Raw genomic sequence first — 26,390 nt, forward strand, 5'->3', positions numbered from 1 at the left:
GTAGCCACTAGCCTATGCCACAGCCACAACAACGTGGGATCCAAGCCACGTGTGCAACCTACACCACAGCTAATGGCAACGCCAGATCCTCAACACACTGAGTGAGGCCAGGGATCGAATCTGCAACCTCACGGTTCCTAATGGGATTTGTTTCCTCTGCACCATGACAGGAACTCCCTGATGTTCAGCTAATTTTAATCTTATTTTTGAATATGTTTGTTTTCAAATATAAATTTATCTGTGAGGACCAATTTGGCCACATTTCACAGATTTGGATTTATAGTATTCTTTTAAATAGTTATTACATTATATTTTGATTTCTTCTATAACCCAAAAGTAATTTGAAAGTATGTGAATATCCTTCCTCTCAGCCAAATAGTTTTTTGTGGAGAGGGCTATCTTTTTGTTTAACTTGTATTTTTTTTATGGTTGGTGAAGACAGATTTTGAGATATCTTTTTTGTTCTAGTAAATATTCAATTTAGGTGAGTATGACAAACAAAAATTTAACTGAATTCTGTGTATGCTGGCCACAGTTTGCTAAATGTGTTAGACCCTCTATATTCTTATTTTTCATCTATTTGATTGTTCCTGTGACAGAAACTGCCAGTTTTCTGTCCTATCCAAAATCCACATTCCCTTTATGTTCTAATTTTTAAAAAACAAACAAAAAAAATCCATCATATTTCTCAACCTCTCTGCAGGTAGAGGTAGCCATGTTACAAAGTTCTGACCAATTAAACACTAACATAAATTGTTTAAGGAGCATCCAGGAAAGATCATTTAAAATTACGATGACTTCTTTCCTGTCTAGAAGGTAGATATGATGGTATAGTTGTAATGGTTAGCTTTTGACCATGAGACAACTTTGAGGTAAAAGTTTAAGCATTAAGGATAGCAGGAAAAGAAAACACTGATGCAACTAGAGAAATGATGACACTGTGGAGATAGTGTCACAATTTCCTTCCTCAATCTAATTCTGTTTTTCTCTTTTACAAATGTCTTACATTTTTTGGTCTACTGGGTACAGTGATTGGTATTTTTAAGTATCTTTTATTGTTAGAAGAGCGAAGTCTACAATACATGCTCAGGATGCCATACTGAAACTCTTTTAATTTTTAGACCCTAAGATTGTACTAATGGCTAATTTAATGTATCTCACATACACATGTCCTAAATGTGGTACATTAAGTATCTAATTTAACTACACATTTAATTTGTACTATTAAAAAAATACTTACCTGTGTATCACTTTCTTTTTGTCTGAAGTCAATATTGGCAAGTTTTGACCACTTCCCAGAACTTTCTTCTTTATCTAGGTTATTAAATTGTACAACTTCAAATCAATTTCAGTGACAGAATCAAATCTCATGCCCAACATTTAACCAAACCTTGTAATTTAAAAAAATCAAGTTACAAGAACATTTAATTTAAAATACAGAATTATTAAAGTATTACATAATCTTAATTCCTCACTATACAATAGTTATAATAACTATGAATGTAGAATGAAAAGAGCTGACAAAAACTACATCTTTATACTGGGACTTGATCTTTATAATGGGGAACCAAAGAACAGAGAGTTGTGATATTAAAGACTGGGGGAAGAAAAATAGCCAAAGTAATTAACCTAATACAATGCAGTTAATCTAATCTACATATCCACTGAATGAAACATGATTCAAATGTCTCAGTGACTAAGTCACAAATGCCATTAACCTAAGTCTGCTACCCACTTTAATCACACATACTGATAATACAACCTCTCAAATAAAAACTATATAATTATTATTCTTCCTCTGGTAGCAGTAAAACCAGATAGAACATTTTTTGAAATATATCATGTGAGTGATTTCTTTCTCAAAGAGAAAAATATTATGTACAGGTGGCACATCTTGTTTTCTCTCAGAAAGAATCAAAGTGGCACTTTACTAAGTCTGTAGGTATCCAGTACTGTTTGCTCTTGCTTACACCAAATGATAACTAAAATTGTTCCTTTATAGTTTTCTTTTATGTGTTTGCAAAGAAAACTATGTTTTTGAATAATAAACATATACTGTACCTTTAACTCTTGGTTCTGAAGAATGCGTCTTCACTGGTCTGACTAATTTCTGAGATTCGTATGGAAGAAATAATTGACTGTTGGGAGGGGTTTTGTTCAATATAAATACATGTTGTTCATCTTTTTCAAAGACTCTAAAGAGAAGAGTGAATTATATTAAACATTAGCTAAGTAAAAATTAATATATTTTGAAGCTATAAGATATATTTACATTATTATATAGTTAAAAATCCTCAATTTGCAGATAATAAAACCAAGTTCCAGAGAATTTAAGAAATCTGCCCGATATTATTAAATTGCTTACTAGGGAGTTCCCATCGTAGCGTAGCGGAAACCAATCTGACTTGGAACCATGAAGTTGCAGGTTTGATCCCTGGCCTTGCTCTCACTGGGTTAAGGATCCGGCATTGCCGTCAGCTGTGGTGTAGGCCGCAGATGCAGCTCGGATCTGACGTTGCTGTGGCTGTGGTGTAGGCCGGCAGCTACAGCTCTGGTTAAACCCTTAGCCTGGGAACCTCCATATGCCATGGGTGTGGCCCTCAAAAGACAAAAAGACCAAAAAAAAAAAATTGCTTATTAGTTTTACAACTAAAACACACTTTTCCTGATTAAGTCCAGTGTTTTCAATGCAACACACTCTCAATTTTAAAGCATAATCATTTTAAAAGACTTTCTAAATATGGCAAAAAAAACCAAAACAGTATCTGTAAATAGCATGCTTTAGATTTTGGAGTACTACTTCAATCTTTTTTTTTTGTCTTTTCTAGGGCCATACTCATGGCATATGGAGGTTCCCAGGCTAGGGGTCTAATTGGAGCTGTAGCCACTGGCCTACGCCCCAGCAAAACAGGATCTGAGCCTCATCTGCAACCTAAACCACAGCTCACGGCAATGCCGGATCCTTAACCCACTAAGCGAGGCCAGGGATCGAACCTGCACCCTCATGGTTCCTAGTCAGATTTGCTAACCACTGGACCACGAAAGAAACTCCATACTTCAAACTTTAAAAAGCTTTATTCAGAAACAAATTAACCAGCATGAGCAGATATCATTAAAGAAACATTACAATCATATACGGATCTTCTTTTTTTTTTTTTTTTGTCTTTTTTTTTGCTGTTTCTTTGGGCTGCTCCCGCGGCATATGGAGGTTCCCAGGCTAGGGGTCTAATCAGAGCTGTAGCCACCGCCCTACGCCAGAGCCACAGCAACGCGGGATCTGAGCTGCATCTGCAACCTACACCACAGCTCACGGCAACGCCCGATCCTTAACCCACTGAGCAAGGGCAGGGACCGAACCCGCAACCTCATGGTTCCTAGTCGGATTCGTTAACCACTGCGCCACAACGGGAACTCCTGGATCTTCTAAGTATATTATTGGAAGAATAATTTCATTGAACTTTTCCTAAATTAAATAATTTAAATTATTGTTAAAATAATAGTTAAATAATGATAAAAAGTATAAAAATGTGGAGTTCCCATCATGGCTCAGTGGAAACAAATCTGACTAGCATCCATGAGGATGCAGGTTTGATCCCTGGCCTTGCTCAGTGGGTTAAGGATCCAGCACTGCTGTGAGGTGGTGTAGGTCACAGACGCAGCTCAGATCTGACACTGCTGTGGCTGTGGTGTAGGCCGGGAGCTACAGCTCTGATTTGACCCCTGGCCCAGGAACCTCCATATGCCATGGGTGTGGCCCTAAAAAGACAACAACAAAAAAAGCATAAAAATGTAACTAAAATAACTAGTTACATAAGTTTTCAATATAGAGAATTTTTATATTAAAAAGTTATCAATAAAGTGAAATTCTATACCTTCACCTATTTGTCTAATCAATTTCATTACAAACGTAAAGACACATTATCCTGGATGTGAGATGTGGGAGTAACAGTATCAATAAAATAGCAGATCCAAGGAAATAGGATATCGGAATTAACTTAGGAGAAGAGTGTGTTGAAAAATAAGAATAAATAGTGTAGCCTGAGAAGAGGAATCCAAGAATGAAAAAGGCTACAGGCAAAAATAGAAAAAAAAAAAAGTTCATGAAAAACAGCAATAGTAATACATCTATTTTTCTGTCACACAATAACAGGAAAAAAAATCAGTCTTCTTTTAAAATGTCTCCATGACCTATGTCTATTTTATTACCATTTGGATGAAAGAGAACAAAACATATGATGCCATAGATTCAGTAACATTTTGACTCATTTTCACTTTCTGCAGCAAAGGAGAACTGGTCAAGATTGTAACAGGGTGATAAAAGGCAAACATTGCTGCTCCCACAATCTTTCCTCTTGTTTTACTTCTACTGGTGACCCATAATGGAAAACTAGATGAAAGGTACAACTGAGAGGTTAAAAATAGCAAGTGGGTTGCTACTACCCTATTTCTTCCTATTACCCTAAATAACAAGCAGATTTGAATAGAAGTCCATAATATTTAAAGGTGTAAATATTTTTCATAAGAAATGAAGAGAAAATAGCATGCAAAATAAATGTTTATAGATACTATGTAAATATAAATGACTTAGGATAGAATATAATCAAATTTTAAATGCACAGTATCTGTTGACATAAAATTTCATTTTAAAGTTTACCTATGGAGCTCCCACTGTGGCACAAGGGGATCAGTGATGTCTTGGAAGCCGCTGGGATGCAGGTTCAATCCCCAGCCTGGCACAGTGGGTTACGGATCTGGCTTTGCCACAGCTGTAGCTTAGGTCATGACTGTGGCTCTGATCTGATCCCTGGCTGGGGAGCTCCATATGCCCCAGGGGTGGGTCAAAATGAAAATAATAATAATAAAATAAAGTTTACCTATACCTTTCTTTCAATTCCTTTCTCTTTTCTACATTTTTATTTTTTTCCTCTGGAGTTTCCGAAAGATTCTTCATTTCATAAAGTCTTGCAATATGCTAAAAAGAAAAATGACAAAGCAAAATAAAATAATTACCTGCAAAGCATTAAGGAACATATGCTTTATCTTAACTAATGAATATGATTTTTTCTACATAATCACAAGATTTTTATCTTTGCTAGTACTAGCTATCACGTAGTAAAAGCTGCTAAAACAGAGTCAAAATGAACACTAAATCATGCTCCTTTTATTTTTCCTTACAACTCAATTAGAAAACCTAGATTTCAATGAACTTCCAACTTCTTTGAAAAGGACAGTTAGAAGCAAAGGAGACTGATTCCCTACATAGAGATAGTTACCATATATTTAAAAGTAAGTAGCATTCACTTTCTTCTCATTACTAAAATGCTATTACCGTTATTTGGACTCTTAAGCCTATAATGATAAATATACCACCTTTAATACAATTTTTGAAAATTTTAAAAATCAGCTGTTTAATTTTTTTCTCAAAATTTGGAAGTGATTTTGATGGGTTTTGAAAGCCATTTTTCAACATATGACACTAAAAATGTATTCCAGAAAATATCACATACAGTCAATCTTAAAACTAAACTAGTTCTAAACTAGTTCTAGCTGATTTTTATAAAAGAGTAGTCATAAGTTTTATCGATTAAATTCTTTAAACCATTTACTCTCTAGTACTCTTTTTTGACAACAGTGCTGTAAGCACTGATAATGCCTTTAAAAACCTACTATTAAGCTACATCTTGTTCTTTCCTTATCTTCTTTCCTCAGTACCCAAAGTTAAACTATTCCCTAAACTCAGAGGTGAATATGCTCAACATTTAAAATTTTGGCTCCAAACGTAATGCGAGGCAAATAAATTATTGTAAGCTTTTCCCCATATTGAGGCTTTTGAGAAATAGCTCTCCTAAGACTGTCTTCTAACACACCATTACACTTTTACATTAACACATACATTAGAAACATAACAAAATATATACCTGGTTTAAATAATTAATTTCTATTTCCACATCATCTACTTCTCTCTTCAATTCAGATGAATTCTTGGAAAATTTGTTGGCATGTTTAAGTATATCTTGTGTTTTACATCTCAAATTAACCCTTTTATATTAAGGAACTATGTTATACAATAAATTTCACATTTATAATGTATGTACTATATCAGAAATAATTAGTATTATGTAACATTATTTATGTATGTCATACAAGCAATATTAATAGCAAGTACCTGAAAGTAGCATTACAACTAGTACATTTGGCAACATTTGGCAAACAGACAAATATAATTTACTCTTTGTCTATGTAAATGTATTGAACTTAAAAATAACACTTCATCAAAAATGTGCTACAATTTTTTCTTTCAGTTAAATATTTTCACAGTGTGTTTTTAACTTTTTACCCAAGTTCATCATGTCATTTGGCACAATGAACGTAATTGATTTAGGTCCAAATTTAACTTTCTATGTTTCCATTATTTATTTGTTCCAAAGTCAATGTTAAAAATCCACTCAATTTCCCTTTTCTAGCTGTGTAAAGTTTATCAGTGCACTCTATAGAACTCGAAAGAGAGCTAGATCTTCCATCTGAACTTTCTGCCTACACTGGATTTATATCCAACTTCAAGTAGAGAAGTTCTCAGCTATTAATAGACAGTATGCATGATTAACAGCTAGTACAATTTCCTAAGTTACTCTACAATCCATTTAGGAGAGTTTAAAAAGAATATGACAGAATATAAAATTTCAGATGAATGTTATTTATGCTATGTTGTTATCAAAAGTATCAATTCAAAAGTTTAGATATAGACATTTAAATCCTAATCTTCAATTCTCCCTACCTCCATTACCCCCTTATGTTTGTCATGCAATCTTATATCTCATCCATCTCTACATCCAACTCCCCAAATCCCTGCTGTGCCTTCTGCATCTACCAACCTCTGCCTCCTCTCACTGAGAAGTTAAAACACAGATGGGCAGCAAATGAACAATTAAGTACAGAATAAGCTAAAACCCAAACATGGAGAGAGAAAACAGCAAAGGAGTTAAAAGGATGATTTAGGATGAAGCAGAATGAAGCAAGGTAGAATGGAGGGATAAAGAAGACTTAGTACAAACAGTGGAGTTATAATCTGATAGGAAAGCATATGAAGGATTGTGGAGATTGGAAGAGGATTAAAGTTCCAAGTTCATCATCAGGGAAGATCTCCTTGACAAACAGATGAGACTTATACCAATTAAGAATTACTTAAGCATCTAATACAATGCCACTGTATTAGAATTACTTGTTTACATGTCTGATTCCTCTACTAAACTGTGAGCTCATTATAAGCTCTATATCTTGAGTATAGCCTGGCACAAAGTAGGTACCCAAGAACTGTGACTCACCTCCTTGCCACCTTCCATCCTAACAAGTAATAACCAATTAATTTAACTGAAATTCTTCTTTGGTAACACAGAGTAAGGTGACTTTTTCATCAGTTTGGTTGCTAAGATATGCCACTTATACCATTTTATTTGGATTAAAATTACTTGCTTCTGATGACATGCACATATATGGAAAATAATCCCATGTGACCTTTAGAGTATTCTCTAAAATTTTTTAATTAAATAAAAAGCAAATCAATGTGATTCTCATAGGGAAACACAGTAACAATTAAAATACAGAAATAATACTTATCTAATAAAAATTTTAAGTAGAAATATTACTGTGGATACATATGTAAGGTCCAACTGGTAAGTGATGGAAAGGGAGCAGGCACTGAAAAACAAAGTAATATTTTAGACTGATTTATTATACTGTTTTCATTACCTGTTAATGAAATGTTACTAATACAGTATATAAAAACATTAATACCTAAAAATTCCATAAAAATAGTTTCATTCATTTTTAGTTGTTCAGTACATGCCAACACTCTGTTTTTAATTTCTTCATGTTCCCTTTTCTTCTCATAATATTCATGTGAAAGGGGTGTTTCTGAGTATTTTATCTGGTATTGCTTCAAAACATCTTTATACTCACATAGATAACCATGGTACTTTTTTCTGTTAAAATTAAAGAAATGATGTCAATATAATGAAAGTATATCTAAAAACTTTCTAAAATCACTATTAAAGTCTACTAAATTACGCATAAAAGATGCATCAAAATTTACTTATTCTTGCTTCCCTCAATAATGTTTGCCTTTCAAACTTTTAACTCCATCATACTTTTCAATTCTTTACTCTTTTCTTAACTACCTGGGTTACTCACACCTTAATCCTCTTCAATTAAACTTGTACTCCCATCATTCTAATGAAACTACCCTTCCTTAGATCATCTTGATGATATTATTTGTCCAATTTAGTGATCTCTTTTCAGTTCTCATCCTAAACTACACTGCAAAACCTGGTTCTTTTGATGACTTCCTGACTCTCTATTCTCCTTGAGTTTTGTATCTCTGTTCTTCCAAGCTCAGCTACCTCTATAACTATGCTTTTAAATCTTCAGTTTTCTAAGCTAAAAATATCACATTAGAAAATTAAAATTTTTAATTTAATTAAAATTAAAAGACGCATGCATCCTTACAGACACTGCATTCAAAAAGGAGACAGTGAAAATACTGAATTAAGAGCGAACATGAAAGAATTAAGAGTGGATATGAAGAGTAATGCATATTGCTTTATAAAGGAACTAGGAAATATAAAGGGGAGCCAAGAAAAATTGGAAAATTCATTTGTAGAGATGCAAGCTGAGTTAAAGTCACTGAAGAGCAGAATGAACAATGCAGAGGAACGAATTAATGACTTGGAAGATAGAACAATGGAAATCACCCAATCAGAACAGCAGACAGAAAACCAAATGAAAAAACAGGAAAGCACTGTAAGATATCTATGGGATAATATAAAGTGGGCCAAACTATGCATAATAGGCATTCCAGAAGGAGAAGAAGAAGAAAAGGGGATTGAAAATATATTTGAAGAAATTATGGCTGAAAACTTTCCAAATCTAAAGGATACTGATATCAAGATAGAGGAAGCACAGAAGGCCCCAAACAGGCCCACATCAAGACATACTATAATAAAATGGCAAAAGTTAAAGGTAAAGAGAGGATTCTAAAGGCAGCAAGAGAAAAGCAAAGAATTATAAGGGAACCCCCATAAGTCTGATTTGTCTACAGAAACACTACAGGGCAAAAGGGAGTGGCAAGTTATATTCAAAGTTCTAAAAGGAAAAATTTGCAGCCTAGAATATTCTATCCATCAAAAATATCATTTAAAATAGAAGGAAAAATAAAAAAATAAAGATTTTCTCTAACAAACAAAAACTAAAAGAGTACAGCAATACTAATACCATTCTAAAAGAAATTCTGAAAGGACACATATAAATTGAAAGTGAGAGGATGGGAAAAGATATTTCATGTGAATGGAAAAGACAGGAAAGCAGGAGTTGCAACACTCATGTCAAACAAAATAGACTTTAAAACAAAGGCCATAAAGAAAGAAAAAGAAGGACACTGTTTAATGATAAAAGGATCCATTCAAGATGAGGATATTACAATTGTCAATAAATATGCCCCTAATATAGGAACACCCATATACATATAATAAATACTAATAGACATAAAAAGAGAAATGGATGGGAATACAATAATAGGAGACGTTAACACCCCACTCACATCAATGGACAGATTCTCTAGACAGAAATCAATAAGGCAACAGAGATCCTAAAGGACACAATAGAAAACATTGACTTTAACTGACATTTTCAGTACATTACATCCAAAAAAAAAATCACAACATACATTCTTTTCAAGTGCACATGGAACATTCTCAAAGACTGATCACACACTGGGGCACAAGACTAACCACAACAAATTTAAGGGTATAGAAATTATTTCAAGTATCTACTCTGACCACAATGGCATGAGACTAGAAATCCTACAGGAAAGGAAATGAGAAAAAACTGACTACATAGAGACTAAACAACATGCTACTAAAAAAACCAATGGGTCAATGAGGAAATAAAAAAAGGAAATTAAAAAATACCACAAGACAAATGATAATGAAGACACAACATTCAAAATCTATGGGATACCTCAAAAGCAGTGCTTAGATGGATGTTAACAGCAATACAGGCCTTCCTCAAAAAAAGAAGAAAAATCTCAGATCAACAACTTAACCTACCACCTAAATGAATTAGAAAAAAAAAAGAAGAAACAAAACCTAAAGTCAGCAGAAGGAAGGAAATCAGAAAGATCAGAGAGGAAATCAGTAAAACAGAGATTCAAAAAAACAATAGAAAAAAATTAATAAAACCAAGATCTGGTCTTTGAGGAAGTAAACAAAATTTACAAACCTCTGGCAAGCCTCACTAAGAGGAAAGAACTCAAATAAACAAAAATAAATGGGAATTCTCGTCGAGGTACAGTGGAAATGAATCCAACTACGTATCATGAGGTTGCTGGTTTGATCCCTGGCCTCGCTCAGTGTGTTAAGGATCTGGAGTTGCTGTGAGCTCTGGCGTAGGTCGAAGAAGCGACACAGACCCTGCATTGCTATGGCTGTGGTACAGACCAGCAGCTGTAACTCTGATTTGGCCCCTAGCCTGGGAACCTCCATATGCCACGGGTATGGCCCTAAAAAACAAAATTAATTAATTAATTAATTAATTAATTTTTAAGAACAAAATAAATGAAAAAGGGAGCTCCTGTCAGGGCTCAGTGGTTAACAAACCCAACTAGTATCCATGAGGATGAGAGTTTGATCCCTGGCCTTGCTCAGTGGGTTAAGAATCTGGTGTTGCTGTGTGCTGTGGTGTAGGTTGCAGACGCAGATTGGATCTCATGTTGCTGTGGCTGTGGCATAGGCCAGCAGCTACAGCTCCAATTCCACCCTAGCCTGGGAACCTCCATATGCTATGGGTATGGCCCTAAAAAGAAAAAAAAAAAGGAAAAAAAAGAAATGAAACAGGAGAAATCTCAACGGATACTGCAGAAATACAAAAAAAAAAAAAAAAAAAAAAAAAAAAGAAAAACCCTGTAAGAGAATACTATGAACAACTACATGCTGACAAATTTGACAACCTAGAAGATATGGACAACTTTCTAGAAACATACAGCCCTCCAAATCAAGAAGAAACAGATTAGAGTTCTTGTTGTGGCACAGTGGAAATGAATCATATTAGTAACCATGAGGCTACAGGTTCGATCCCTGGCCTTGCTCAGTGTGCTAAGGACAGGGCATTGCCATGAGCTGTGGTGTAGGTTGAAGACTCAGCTCAGATCCTGCATTGCTGTGATGTGGCAAAGACTGGCAGCTGCAGCTCCAATTAGACCCCTAGCCTGGGAATCTCCATATGCTGCTAATGCAGCCCTAAAAAGCAAAAAAAAAAAAAAAAGGAAGAAGAAGAATCAGATCAATTAAACAGACAAATCACTAGAAATGAAATAGAATATGTAACAAAAACACCCCCAGGACCAGATGGCTTCACAGGCGAATTCTACCAAACATACAAAGAACTTATACCCATTCTTCTTAAACTTTTCCAAAAGGCTGAAGAAGAAGGAACACTCCCAAAGACATTCTATGAAGCCATCATCACCCTAATACCAAAACCAAAGATACTACCAATAAAGAAAATTATAGGCCAGTATCTTTAATGAATATAGATGCAAAAATTCTCAACAAAATTTTAGCCAACTAATTCCAACAACATATAAAAAAGATCATACACCATGACCAAGTGGGATTCATCCCAGGTTCACAAGGATGGTTCGACAATTGCAAATTTATCAATGTCATACATATTAACAAAAGAAAAGTAAAAAACCACATAATCATCTCAATCTTAACATAATAAAAGCCACTTATGACAAACCCACAGCCAATATAATACTCAATGGAGAAAAGCTGAAAGCCTTCCCACTAAAATCTGGAACAAGACAAGGATGCTCACTCTCACTATTTTTATTCAACATAGTATTGGAAGTCCTGGCCACAGCAATCCAACAAACAAAAGAAAGAAAAGGTATCCAAGTTGGAAGAGAAGAGGTAAAACCGTCACTCCATACAGATGAGATGATACTATATATAGAAAACCCCAAGGAGTCCACACGAAAACTACTTGAACTGATTCATGAATTTAGCAAAGTAGCAGGATACAAGATTAACATTCAGAAATCAGTTGCATTTCTGTATACTAACAATGAAATATTAGAAAAGAAATATAAAAATACAGTACCTTTTAAAATCACACCCCCCAAAATTGGGGAGTTCCCGTCATGGCGCAGTGGTTAACGAATCCAACTAGGAACCATGAGGTTGCGGGTTCGGTCCCTGCCCTTGCTCAGTGGGTTAATGATCCAGTGTTGCCATGAGCTAAGGTTGCAGACGTGGCTCGTATCCTGCGTTGCTGTGGCTCTGGCATAGGCCAGGGGCTACAGCTCCGATTGGACCCCTAGCCTGGGAACCTCCATACGCCACGGGAGCAGCCCAAAAAAATAGCAAAAAGACAAAAAATAAATAAATAAAATAAAATAAAATCACACCCCCCCAAAATTAAAAACCTATGAATAAACCTGACCAGAAAGGTGAAAGACTTGCACTCTGAGAACTATAAAACATTAATCAAGGAAATAAAGAGGATTCAAAGAAATGGAAAGATATTCCATGCTCCTGGGTTGGAAAAATTAATATTATAAAAATGGCCATACTACCCAAAGCAATCTACAGATTCACTATAATCCCTATTAAATCACCCATGACATTTTCCACAGAACTAGAACAAACAATCCAAACATTTATATGGAACAACAAAAGACCCAGAATTGCCAAAGAAATCCTGAGAAACAAAAACCAAGCAGGAGGCATAACTCTCCCAGACTTCAGACAATATTATAAAGCTACAGTAATCAAGACAGTGTGGTACTGGTACCAAAACAGACATATAGACCAACGGAACAGAATAGAGAACCCAGAAATAAACCCAGACACCTATGGTCAATTAATCTTTGACAAAGGAGGCAAGAATATAAAATGGAAAAAGACAGTCTTTTCAGCAAGGGGTGCTAGAAAAACTGGACAGCTGCATGTGAATTAATGAAAATGGAACACACCCTCACACCACACACAAAAATAAACTCAAAATGGCTTAAAGACTTAAACATAAGACAAGAGACCATAAAACTCCTAGAAGAGAACATAAGCAAAACATTCTCTGACATCAACCATACAAATGTTTTCTTAGGTCAGTCTCCCAAGGCAATAAATTCAAAAACAAAAATAAGCCAATGAGACCTAATCAAACTTAAAAGCTTTTGCACCACAAAGGAAACCATAAAAAAAAAAAGACAATCTACAGAATTGGAGCAAATAGTTTCAAATGATGCAACTGATAAGGGATTAATCTCTAAAATATACAAACAACATATACAAGTCAATAGCAAAAAAAGCCACAACAACCCAATTGAAAAATGTGCAGAAGACCTAGATAGACATTTCTCCAAAGAAGGTATACAGATGGCCAACAGGCACATGAAAAAATGCTCAACATCACTAATTATTAGAGAAATGTAAATCAAAACTACTATGAGGTACCACTTCACACTGGTCAGAACGGCCATCATTAACAAGTCCACAAATAACAAATGCTGGAGAGGGTGTTGAGAAAAGGGTACCCTCCTGCAATGTTGTTGGAAGGAATATTGGTATAACCACTATGGAAATCAGTATGGCCATATCTCAGAAAACTAAATATAGAACTACCATATGACCCGGCCATCCCACTCCTGAGCATGTAACTAGACAAAATTTTCAGTGAAATGGATACAGGCACCCCCATGTTCATAGAAGCACTATTCACAATAGCCAAGACATGGAAACAACCTAAATGTCCATAGACAGATGACTGGATTAAGAAGACGTGGTATATATACACAGTGAAATACTACTCAGCCATAAAAAAGAACAAAATAATGCCATCTACCGCAACATGGATGGAACTAGAGACTCTCATACTAAGTGAAGTAAGTCAGAAAGAGAAAGACAAATACCATATGATATCACATATCTGGAATATAATAAATGACACAAATGAACCTTTCTACAGAAAAGAAATAAACTCATGAACTTGGAGAACAGACTTGTGGTTGCCAAGGGGGAGGGGGAGGGAGTGGGATGGACTAGGAATTTGGGGTTAGTAGATGAAAACTATTGCATTTGGAGTTGATAAGCAATGAGATTCGCCATATAGCACAGGGAACTATATCTAATCATGTGTGATGGAACATGATGGAAGAGAATGTGAGAAAAAAATGTGTGTGTGTGTGTGTGTGTGTGTGTGTAAGAGAGAAAGAGAGAGGGACTGGGTTGCTTTGCTGTACAGCAGAGATTGACAGAACACTATAAATCAACTACAATTAAAAAAAAATTTTTTTAAAGAACAGAGGGCCCAGAAATAAACCACACACCCATGGTCTTCAACAAAAGAGACAAGAATATAAGATAGAGAAAAGACAGTCTCTTCAGCAAGTGGTTTGGGGTAAGCTGGATGGTCACATGTAAATCAATGAAGTTAGAACACTCCCTCACACCATGCACAAAAATAAACTCAAAGTGGCTTAAAGACTTAAATATAAGGAATGACACTATAAAACTTCTAAAAGAAAACATAGGCAAAACATCCTCTAACATAAATTTTTAGAATGTTTTCTTAGGTCAGTCTCCCAAGGCAATAGAAATAAAAAGAAAAATAAACAGTCTTCCTTGGTGGCCTAGCCGTTAAGGTTTCAGCCTGTCACTGCTGTGGTGTAGGTTCGATCCCTGGCCCAGGAACTTCTACGTGCTCTGGGTATGGCCAAAAAAAAAAAGCCAATTAAGAAAAATAAACAAATGGGACCTAGTCAAACTTAGAAGCTTCTGCACAGCAAAGGAAACCATAAACAAAACGAAAAGACAACCTCTATACGAAGGTTGGAAGAAAATATTTGCAAATGCAGCCGACAAGGGGTTAATATCCAAAATACCAAAGAGTTCATACAACTCAATATCAAAAAACCAAATAACCCAATCAAAAGATAGTCAGACGACCTAAATAGATATTTCTCCAAAGAAGGCATAAAGATGGCCAACAGGCACATAAAAAAATGCTCGGCATCACTAATTATTAGAGAAATGCACACCAAAATTATAATGAGGTATCACCCCACACTGATCAGAATGGCCATCATCAAAAAGTCTAAAAAAAAAAAATTTCTGGCAAGGGTAGAGAGAAAAGGGAACCCTCCTACACTGTTGGTGAGAATGTAAATTGGTGCAGCCACTATGGAAAACAATATGGAGATCCTTAACAAACTAAAAATAAGAGTTACCATATGATCCAGCAATCCTACTCCTGGGCATAATTCCATAAGACAAAAATTCTAATTCAAATAGATACATGTACTCCAAGGTTCACAGCAGCACTATTTATATAGCCAAGACATGGAAGCAATGTAAGTGTCCACCAACAGATGAATGGATAAAGAAGATATACACACACACACACACACACACACACACATATATATATTTATACACAATGGAATATCACTTAGCCATTAAAAGTGAAATAATGTCATTTGCAGCAATATGGATGGACCTAGAGATTTTCATACTAAGTCAGAGAAAGACAAAATATCGTATTATATCACTTATATGTAGAATCTTAAAAAATGGTACAAATGAAGTTATTGTAAAACAGAACAGTCATCAACACAGAAAATGAACTTATGGTTACCAAAGTGGGGAAGGGATAAATAAGGAGTATGGGATTAACAGATACACCCCACTATATATAAAATAAACAAACAACAAGGATTTACTATAAAGCACAGGGAACTATATTCAGTATCTTGTAACAACCTATAATGGAAAAGAATCAAAGAAACATACATATATGTGTATTTGCTTATAACTGAATCACTTTGCTGTATACCTGAAACACAATATTGTAAATCAACAATAAAAAAATAAAATAAAATACATTCTTGGATCCTTTTTATAACCAATTCTTAACAAACACATAGAGAAAAATTACTTTCATAGAAAATTTCATAAAAAACATATAGTCCTTACATTCCTCAAAATTTTATAAACTTTCTAAATCAAGTCATACCATATAGGGGAATTTCTTAAAAGATATTTCAATTAGAATCTCGCCTTAGCAGATGAGAAAAGGAGAAGTATTCATAAACTGCTTGTATAGTGAGTAGAAATGTAAGAATAACAGCCTTCTGCTGGTCAGCAGGTCTGAATCATAAGAATGACTTAATTTATTAATATCACTAAACTCTGTCCCCTTATGCAAGATAAAGCAGTTTAGCCTAAAACAAGTTTGCTCCCATTCCTCTAAATGCATATTTGCTAATTAAGTTCTTACTTCATGGGGAAATAGCCCAGAAAGGAGTGAAATACCTATAAGAAAACTGAGTCTGGGTCACCAGTTTCAGATGAGATTAGCATACCACATCTATCCTGTTCAAATCGCATATTCATGCCAACTCTTCCAACATATTCCATACAAGAACTCTGCCTGACCAAGTCATGATTCAAGAGCCATTACTTCCTCATCTGTTGCCAGCAATACTAGTCTTTGTGAATGTCTGGGACAGGGATGGGAAATTAGAAGTTGCTGATGCCACTACTTCCTTCATTACCCATGACATCAAATGAACTCTTTTCCTCTTATAAATGCCTAGTATTGAGTCATCTATTCAATAAACCTAAGTGGCCAGTTTAGGAAAGAGATAGCTGTTTTCACTTCAATACCTCTGGCTATCTAAAAGAAGTCATCCACAACAAACACTACTAGAGAGGTTTATATTGGGCTGGTGTGCCTCGTAGAATAATTTCAAATAATGTTTTATGGTCATGACTTGCACTGAGAGATGTTATAAGAAGCAATAACACACACTGTGTTTATTTAGGGGCCACTGATGATACTGACTACCATATTGCACAATTTCCCCTTTATGAGATCCCAAGGAAGAAATTTCTCTTAAGTCTCAGTAGTAGGGAAAACTGAACTTCCTATAAGAGAATATTCTGAATTCCAAACTGATTACATTTCCACAATGCTTCAACTACTATTAGGAATTTCAAAGACTAATCTATGCCTATATCTAACAAATGTGCAAGACAACATGAATTTCTATCCTGATCAAAGGCTTCATTTTCCTATATTATCCTTAATTCCCTACAGTTTCAAATTTTATATCTATGCTTGATTTTTAAAACTGTGGTATTATTTACATAAACCATCTCATATTCTTTTTGAATTAGGTAAGGCCTATAAATAACAAAGTAATAGTCTCCTTCACTAACTCTACTACCTGCCTATTCCCTGATCATGTACTTTAGCTTTCTCTTCTTTTTTGCCCTATATATTTCTCTAGGCAATCTCACCTATTTCTGTAATTTCAAATGCCAATGAAATCCAAATCTATACCTCAGTTCCTACCTTCTCTTAAGACCCATTTTTGAATATAAAAGGTATTACATTCTAGGAGTTCCCACTGTGGCACAACAGGATCAGCAGCATCTTGGGAGCACTGGGACGCAGGTTCAATCCCTGGCCTGGCACAGCAGGTTAAGGATCCGGTGTTGCCTCAGCTGCAGCTCAGATCTGATCCCTGGCCTGAGAACTCCATATGGCATGGGGTGGCCAAAAAAATGTATTGCATTCTATATTTTGTGTGTGTTTTAATTAAAACATTAAAATAGGAGTGATGTTAGCAAGATAACAGAATAAAACATCCCTTGTACATATCACCCCCTCGGCAATAAAAATTTGCCATCCATCCATTGACAAAAGTGCTTCTGTGGAAACTTTAGAATCCAGGGAGGAGACTGTGAAACTCTTGGTGCAGTCTAAGACTGTGGAGAGCTATTTTTAGAAGGCAGGCTTGCATCTTTGGTGGTTTACTTACTGACTGTTGTGCTGTCTACAGAGCCAGAATATATCTCTATACCCCCTGAGAACTAAGATACAGCCTTATTTAGCTTTGGGTCTGTCACTAGCCCCATAAAAAAAGGGACCCAGGAGAAGTCACACCCACCTGTGTGTTAGGAAATAGGCATACGGACTCTGGTCTCAGCTGTGAACTCTGAAGTGGCCTATGAACCAGCTCCATCCTTCATGGCCATTGTCTAGGACTCCCTGGAGATCAGCATGTCAAACTCAGACTATAAATTCTGAAAGGGCCCTATACCTGGGTCCTAGCCTGTTCTTGCCACAGTCACCAAAGAATCCTGCTGGCACAGAGATCCAGCAGGAGACACTACTGTCTATGATCCTAAAAATCCAAAAGGGCCCTACAATGGGTTCCAGTCTTCTCACAGTACAGGCTGTCAGTAGTACTGAGGGTTCAGGGTCCCAGCAAGAGACATTCTGGCTGCACCCCATAGATCCAGAGGGCCCTATACTTGGTTCTGTATCTCAAGCAATCTAGACCTCAAGCAGTCTCTAAGAGGTCTTCCATCCAAGGGACTCAAGGAGATACTCCTATGTGCTCCCCTGGAGATCATAAAAGGGTTCCAGCTTCTCCAGCCACAGTCAGGAAGCAATCCAATCCATCCAGGGACCTGGTGGGAGACAAACCCACCAGGAACAGTAGACCCTCAATTTTGGTTGTGGAGTCCAAAACAGCCCTGGGTTTCAGTTCTAGCCCTTCTCAGCAACAGTTAAGGACCAGTCCTGACCATCCATGGATCCATCCAGTGACTAGGCACAAGCTCCCCCAGGGACTTGGTGGGAGATACACTTGTTCACACACTTGGTAACTGAGAATATAACTGTGGAACCTGATGCAGACCCTTGTCTAAGTACTATCCTACTGAACAAAGTACTAGAGGTAGTCTTGCCTACCAAGGGACCAAACAGGATCCATACTTGCCTGAGCCTAGCAACAAGCACACCAACCAGAGATCCCACTACAGATCCAATGAGTTTCAAAATCAGCTCCAACACAGCAAAACTGCAATTCTATAGGTAATCCCACCAGCCCAGGTAACCTACAGAAAAAGGTCTTAAGAGACGGGTGCCCTGGACAGCTGACAAGCAGCAAGGCCAGGAGGAGCTGGGCTCACAGGGACCAGCAACTTAACCTTCTGGATGACAACGAGGGGATACCAGGGCCCTGGATCCTGTGTGGATGTGACAACTCACTGAGCCCCAGGACAGTCCACAGTTAGGCTCTACCATCAGGATCTACGGTGACACTGGTGTGGGGACCGCCTGGAGGGGTATCCAGGTTTGCAGATCCATCTTACCTCCTTCTCAGAGACAACCCTATCAAGACTGTTTGCGGAGATAGGATTAAGATGGCAGAATAGAACGACTGGAGCTCAACTTCTCTCCTAAAAACAACAAAATTCACAACTAAAGACTGAGCAATCTCCACCCAAATGGACCGGAAACCTTAAAAAACATACCCTACCCAGCAGAAAAGGAAGAGGCCACATCAAGAGGTAGGAGGGGCGATTGAGAAATATAAACCCCATACCTCCCAGGTGGGAAGCTCCACAGACTGGAAACTAACTGGTTCACAGAGACTCTCCTACAGGAGTGAGAGTTCTGAGCCACACATCAAACTCTCACGTGTGGGGATCTGGCACGGGGAGAAAGAGCCCTGGAGCATCTGGCATTGAAGGCCAGTGGGGCTTGTGCGCAGGAGTTCCACGGGACTGGGGGAAACAGAGACCCCATTCTTAAAAGGCGCACACAGACTTTCGCATGCACTGGTCCCAGGGCAAAGCAAAGTCTCCATGGGAATCTAGGTCAAACCTGACCGCAGTTCTTGGAGGACATCATGGGAAAACAGGGGTACACGTGGCTTGTTGTGAGGGAAGAACACTGAAAGCAAAGCTCTCGGGAATATTCAGCAGTTGCCTTTCTCTGGAGGTGGCCATTTTGGGAAAATCTGACGCCACCCAAGTCAGTAGCTTCTGAGAAGCCCCAGGGCAAACAACAACCCAGGTGGGATCACAGCCCCGCCCCTTAGTAAACAGGCTACCTAAAGACCCCTCAGGCACACAGATGCCTCTAATCCTATCCAGAGACTAAGCCCCACCCACCAGAGGGATTAGAATCGGCTCCTCCTACCAGGGGGCAGGCATCAGCCCCTCCCATCAGAGCCTACAACAAGCTCCCATACTGACTTCAGCCACAAGGGGCGACAGCTATCAGAAGTGAGAGGCTACAACTCTATTATCTATAAAAAGGTCACCACACCAAAAACCTATAAAAATGAAAAGACAGAGAACTATAACTCAGATGAGGGAGAAAGGAAAAACCCCAGAAAATCAGCTAAGCCATGAGGAGATTCTCAGCCTCCAGGAAAAAGACTTTAGACTGTTGATGCTGAAGATGATGCAAGACATTGGAAATAAACTGGAGGCAAAGATGGATAACTTACAGGAAACACTAACCAAAGAGATACAAGATATAAAACTTAAACAAGAAGAGATGCAAAATACAATAACTGAAATAAAAAACTCACTAGAAGCAGCTAACAGCAGAATACAGGAGGCAGAAGAATGAGAAAGGGAGGTGGAGGACAGATTAGAAGAAATTATGGATGCAGAACAGAAAAGAGAAAAAAGATTGAAAACAAATGAAGAGAGTCTCAGAGAACTCTGGGACAACGTTAAATGCACCAACATCCGTATTATAAGGGTGCCAGAAGGAGAAGAGAGAGAGAAGGGGACAGAAAAAATATTCCAAGAGATAACAGCCGAAAACTTGCCTAACATGGGGAAGGACTCTCTCACTCAAATCCCGGAGGCACAATGAGTACCAGATAAAATAAACCCAAGGAGGAACACACCGAGGCACATAATAATCAAACTGACCAAAATTAAAGACAAAGAGAAAATCTTGAAAGCAGCTAGGGAAAAGAAACAAATAACATACAAGGGAACCCCAATAAGGTTATCGGAAGATTTTTCAGCAGAAACTCTGCAGTCCAGAAGGGAGTGGCAAGATATACTCAATGTGATGAAAGGAAAAAACCTCCAACCAAGATTACTCTACCCAGCAAGGCTCTCATTCAGATTTGAAGGAGAAATCAAAACCTTCTCAGATAAGCAAAGGCTGAGAGAATTCAGCAACACTAAACCAGCCTTACAACAAATACTAAAGGAACTTCTATAGGCAGAAAAGAACAAGAGAAGAAGGGAAGAAAAAAGAGCAGCAAAAGCAAATCCAAAGCAATTAATAAAATGGCAATAAGAACATGCATATCAATAATTACCTTAAATGTGAATGGACTAAACGCCCCACCAAAAGACACAGACTGGCTGAATGGATACAAAAATAAGACCCATATATATGCTGTCTTCAAGAGACCCACTTCAATTCTAGAGACACATACAAATTGAAAGTGAGAGGATGGAAGAAAATATTCCATGCAAATGGGGATCAAAAGAAAGCTAGAGTAGCAATACTCATATCAAAAAAATAGACTTTAAAAATGAAGAATATTTTAAGGGACAAAGAAGAACATTATATAATGATCAAAGGATCAATCCAAGAAGAAAATAAAACAATTTTAAATATCTACGCACCCAACACAGGTTCAATATATAAGGCAACTGCTAACAACCTTAAAAGGACAAATCCACAATAACACAATCATAATGGGGGACTTTAACACCCCACTTGCAGCAATGGACAGATCAACCACACAGAAAATCAATAAGGAAACACAGGCCTGAATGAAGTATTAAACCAGATGGACTTAATAGATATTTATAGGACATTCCATCCAAAAGCAACAGAATACACATTCTTCTCAAGTGCACATGGAACATTCTCTAAGACTGACCATATCCTGGGCTACAAATCCAACCTCAGTAACTTCAAAAAAATTGAAATCATATCAAGCATCTTTTCCGACCACAACGCTATACGACTGGAAATCAACAACAAGAAAAAAAAAATGCAAAAAACACAAACACGTGGAGAATCAACAACATGCTTCTAAACAACCAATGGATCACTGAAGAAATCAAAGAGGAAATTAAAAAATACCTAGAAGCAAATGACAATGAAGATACAACACTCCAAAACCTATGGGATGCAGCAAAAGCCGTTCTAAGAGGAAAGTTTATAGCAATACAAGCCTAACTCAGGAAACAAGAAAAAGCTCAAATAAACAAGCTAACTTTACAGCTAAAGCAGCTTGAGAGAGAAGAACAGACAAGACCTAAAGTTAGAAGAAGTAAAGAAATCATAAAGATCAGAGCAGAAATCAATGAAATAGAAACAAAGAAAACCATAGAAAAGATCAATGAAACAAAAAGCTGGTTCTTTGAAAAGATCAACAAAATTGATAAACTGCTAGCCAGACTTATCAAGAAAAAAAGAGGACTCAAATCAATAAAATTAGAAATGAAAAGGGAGAAGTAACAATGGACATCACAGAAATACAAAGGATCATAAGAGACGACTATATGCAACTATATGCCAATAAAATGGAAAACCTAGAAGTAATGGACAAATTCTTAGAAAAGTACAATCTTCCAAGACTAAACCAAGATGAAATAGAAAATATGAACGGACCCATCACAAGAACTGAAATTGAAACTGTGATTAAAAAACTTCCAACAAAAAAAGTCCAGGACCAGATGGCTTCACAGGCAAATTCTATCAAATATTTAGAGAAGAGCTAACACCTCTCCTTCTGAAACTATTTCAAAAAATTGCAGAGGAAGGGATACTCCTAAACTCATTCTATGAGGCCACCGTCACCCTGATACCAAAACCAGACAAAGATTCCACAAAAAAAGAAAACTACAGGCCAATTTCACTGATGAACATCGATGCAAAAATCCTCAACAAAATACTAGCAAATCACATCCAACAATACATTAAAAGGATTGTACATCATGATCAAGTGGGATTTATCCCAGGGATGCAAGGGATCTTCAATATCCGCAAATCCATCAGTGTGATACACCACATTAACAAACTGAAGAATAAAAGCCATATGATCCTCTCAACAGACACAGAAAAAGCCTTTGACAAAATCCTACACCCATTTCTGATAAAAACCCTCCAGAAAGTAGGCATAACAGGAACCTACCTCAACATGATAAAGGCCATACATGACAAACCCACAGCAAACATCATTCTCAATGGTGAAAAGCTGAAAGAATTCCCACTAAGATCAGAAATAAGACAAGGATGTCCGCTCTCGCCACTACTCTTCAACATAGTTTTGGAAGTCCTAGCCACGGCAATCAGAGAAGTAAAAGAAATAAAAGGAATCCAAATTGGAAAGGAAGAAATAAAACTATCACTATTTGTAGATGACAGGATACTATACCGAGAGAATCCTAAAGACTCTTAACAGAAAACTGTTAGAGCTCATCCATGAATTTGGCAAAGTCACAGGATACAAAATCAATACACAGAAATCAACGGCATTTCTATATACTAACAATGAAAAAGCAGAAAAGGAAATTAGGGAAGCAATCCCATTTACCATCGCATCCAAAAGAATAAAATACCTAGGAGTAAACCTACCTAAAGAGACAAAAGACCTGTACTCTGAAAACTATAAGACACTGATGAAAGAAATCAAAGATGACACAAATAACTGGAAAGATATACATGCTCGTGGATTGGAAGAGTTAATATTATCAAAAGGACTATACTACCCAAGGCAATCTACAGATTCAATGCAATCCCTATCAAATTACCAAGGACATTTTTCACAGAACTTGAACAAAATATTTTAAAGTTTGCTTGGAAGCACAAAAGACCCAGAATAGCCAAAGACATCCTGAAAGCGAAAAATGGAGCTGGAGGAATCAGGCTCCTGGACTTAAGACTATACTACAAAGCAACAGTCATCAAAACTGCATGGTACTGGCACAAAGACAGAAATATAGATCAGTGGAACAGGATAGAAAGCCCAGAATTCAACCCATGCACCTACAGCCAACTCATCTATGACAAACGAGGCAAGACTATACAATGGAGAAAGGACAGCTTGTTCAATAAGTGGTGCTGGGAAAACTGGACAGCCACATGGAAAAGAATGAAATGAGAACACTCCCTAACACCATACACAAAAATAAACTCCAAATGGATTAAAGACCTAGATATAAGACCAGACACTATCAAACTCCTAGAGGAAAACATAGGCCAAACACTCTCTGACATTTACAACAGCAACATCTCCTCAGATCCACCTCTCAGAGCACTGACAACAAAAACAAAGATAAACAAATGGGACCTAATCAAACTGAAAAGTTTCTGCACAGCAAAGGAAACCCTAAACAAAACAAAAAGACAACCTACAGAATGCAAGAAAATCTTTGCAAATGAATCGACTGACAAGGGATTAATCTCCAAAATTTATAAACACCTTCTGCAGCTCCATACCGAAAAAACAAACAACCCCATCAAAACATGGGCAGAAGATCTAAACAGACAGTTCTCCAAAGACGACATACAGATGGCCAAGAAACACATGAAAAGATGTTCTACATCACTCATTATTAGAGAGACGCAAATCAAAACCACTATGAGGTTTTGATTTGCAGAATGGCCAGCATCCAAAAGTCTACAAACAAGAAGTGCTGGAGAGGGTGTGGAGAAAAAGGAACCCTAGTACACTCTTGGTGGGATTGTAAAGTGGTGCAACCACTGTGGAAAACAGGATGGAGATGCCTCAGAAAACTAAACATAGAACTACCATTTGACCCAGCAATCCCACTCCTGGGCATCTATCCAGCAAAAACCACGACTTGCAAAGACACATGTACTCTGATGTTCATTGCAGCACTATTTACAATAGCCAAGACATGGAAACAACCTAAATGTCCATCGAAAGAGGAGTGGATCCAGAAGATGTGGTACATATACACAATGGAATATTACTCAGCCATTAAAAAGAATGAAATACCAGAATTTTTTCCAACATGGATGGACCTAGAAATTATCATGCTAAGTGAAGTCAGCCATACAATGAGACACCAACATCAAATGCTTTCACTGACATGTAGAATCTGAAAAAAGGACAGACTGAACTTCTTTGCAGAACAGATACTGACTCAAAGACATTGAAAAATTTATGGTCTCAGGAGGAGACTGTTTGTGGGGTGGGGGGATGTGCTTGGGCTGTGGGATGGAAATCCTGTGAAATCAGATTGTTATGATCATCATACAACTACAGATGTAATAAATTCATTTGAGTAATAAAAAATAATAAAATAAAAATAAAAACATACAAAAAAAAAGAAAAAGGTCTTTACTTGCCACAACCAGACTGTAAAAACTGGAAAAAGAGTTTGCTCGTTCAAGTGCATAGACACTAACGCAACAATACACAGTTTACAAAGAATTAGGCAAACATGATACCACCAAAGGAAAAGTAAAAAAGCTTCAGTAACTGACCCAAAGAATAGAGATCTATAATCTGCTTTACAAAGAACTCAAAATAATCATCTTAAAGAAATTCAATGAAATGCAAAAGAATACAGATAACTAAATGAAATCAGGAAAATTAATCAAGAGACAAAGGTTACTTCTCAAGGAATTACAAAAAGAATAATGTAACCCCAAAGATAGCTGAAAGTAGGGTATATTAAAGGTTAGAGCAAGAATAAATGAAGTAGAGACAAGAAAGAAAATAGGGGGAGAAAATCAATGAAACAAAAAGTTGCTTTTTTGAAAAGATAAACAAAATTTGTAAACTTTTAACTAGATTAACAAAAAAAAAAGAGAGAAGACTTACACAAAATTATAAATGAAACAGGAGATATTACAACTGACACCAAAGAAATATAAAGGATCATAACAGGCTTCTATGAACAATTATAGGAAAATAAACCAGATAACCTAGAAGAAAGGGATACATTTATAGAAACATGTGACCTACCAAGACTGAATCATGAAAAAATAAAAATCTGAACAGGTCAATTACTAGCAAGGAGATGGAAGCATTTATCAAAAACCTCCCAACAGGGAGTTCCCTGGTGGTGCAGTGGGTTAAGGATCCAATGTTGTCACTGCTGTGGCTCAGGTTTGATCCCTGGCTCAGAAACTTCTGCATGCCACAGGCATGGCCAAAAAGAAAAAGAGAAACAAAAACAAATTTAAAAAACCTCCCAACAAAGAAAAGCCCAGGATCAGATGGTTTCACTGGTGAATTGTACCAAACATTTAAAGAAGAATGAACATCAATCCCTCTCAAATGCTTCTCAAAAAATCGAAGAGGAGAAAACACATTCCAACTCATTGTATGAGGCCAGCATTACCCTGATCCAAAGCCAAATAAGGAAACAAAAAGAAAACTACAGGTCAATATCCCTGATGACTGCAGATGCAAAAATTCTCAACAAAATGCTAGCAAATCAAATTCAACAGCCCATTAAAAGAATCATACACCATGACCAAGTGGGATTTATCCCTAGGATGCAAGGATG

At 36.9% G+C, this 26,390-nt stretch overlaps 1 protein-coding gene across 18 annotated transcripts in view; it reads right to left on the reverse strand.

The window, feature by feature from the left end:
* Positions 1-26,390, reverse strand: part of C1H14orf39 (chromosome 1 C14orf39 homolog) — a 141,738-nt gene that overhangs the window by 102,611 nt on the left and 12,737 nt on the right. For 14 of the 18 annotated variants that reach the window (XM_021062402.1, XM_021062391.1, XM_021062380.1 and 11 more), the window contains 6 exons: positions 7,792-7,979; positions 7,653-7,695; positions 5,919-6,039; positions 4,875-4,972; positions 2,062-2,195; positions 1,241-1,314 (listed from right to left, as the gene is read on the reverse strand). In XM_021062402.1, the coding sequence (XP_020918061.1) occupies positions 1,241-1,314; positions 2,062-2,195; positions 4,875-4,972; positions 5,919-6,039; positions 7,653-7,695; positions 7,792-7,979 (658 nt within the window). Of the gene's footprint in view, positions 1-1,240; positions 1,315-2,061; positions 2,196-4,874; positions 7,696-7,791; positions 7,980-26,390 lie in introns of all 18 variants that reach the window. The other 4 variants (XM_005660019.3, XM_013993465.2, XR_002335522.1 and 1 more) reach the window with 2 other exon arrangements.

The sequence above is a fragment of the Sus scrofa genome, chromosome 1 (assembly GCF_000003025.6).
Source record: "Sus scrofa isolate TJ Tabasco breed Duroc chromosome 1, Sscrofa11.1, whole genome shotgun sequence".
NCBI lineage: Eukaryota > Metazoa > Chordata > Mammalia > Artiodactyla > Suidae > Sus > Sus scrofa.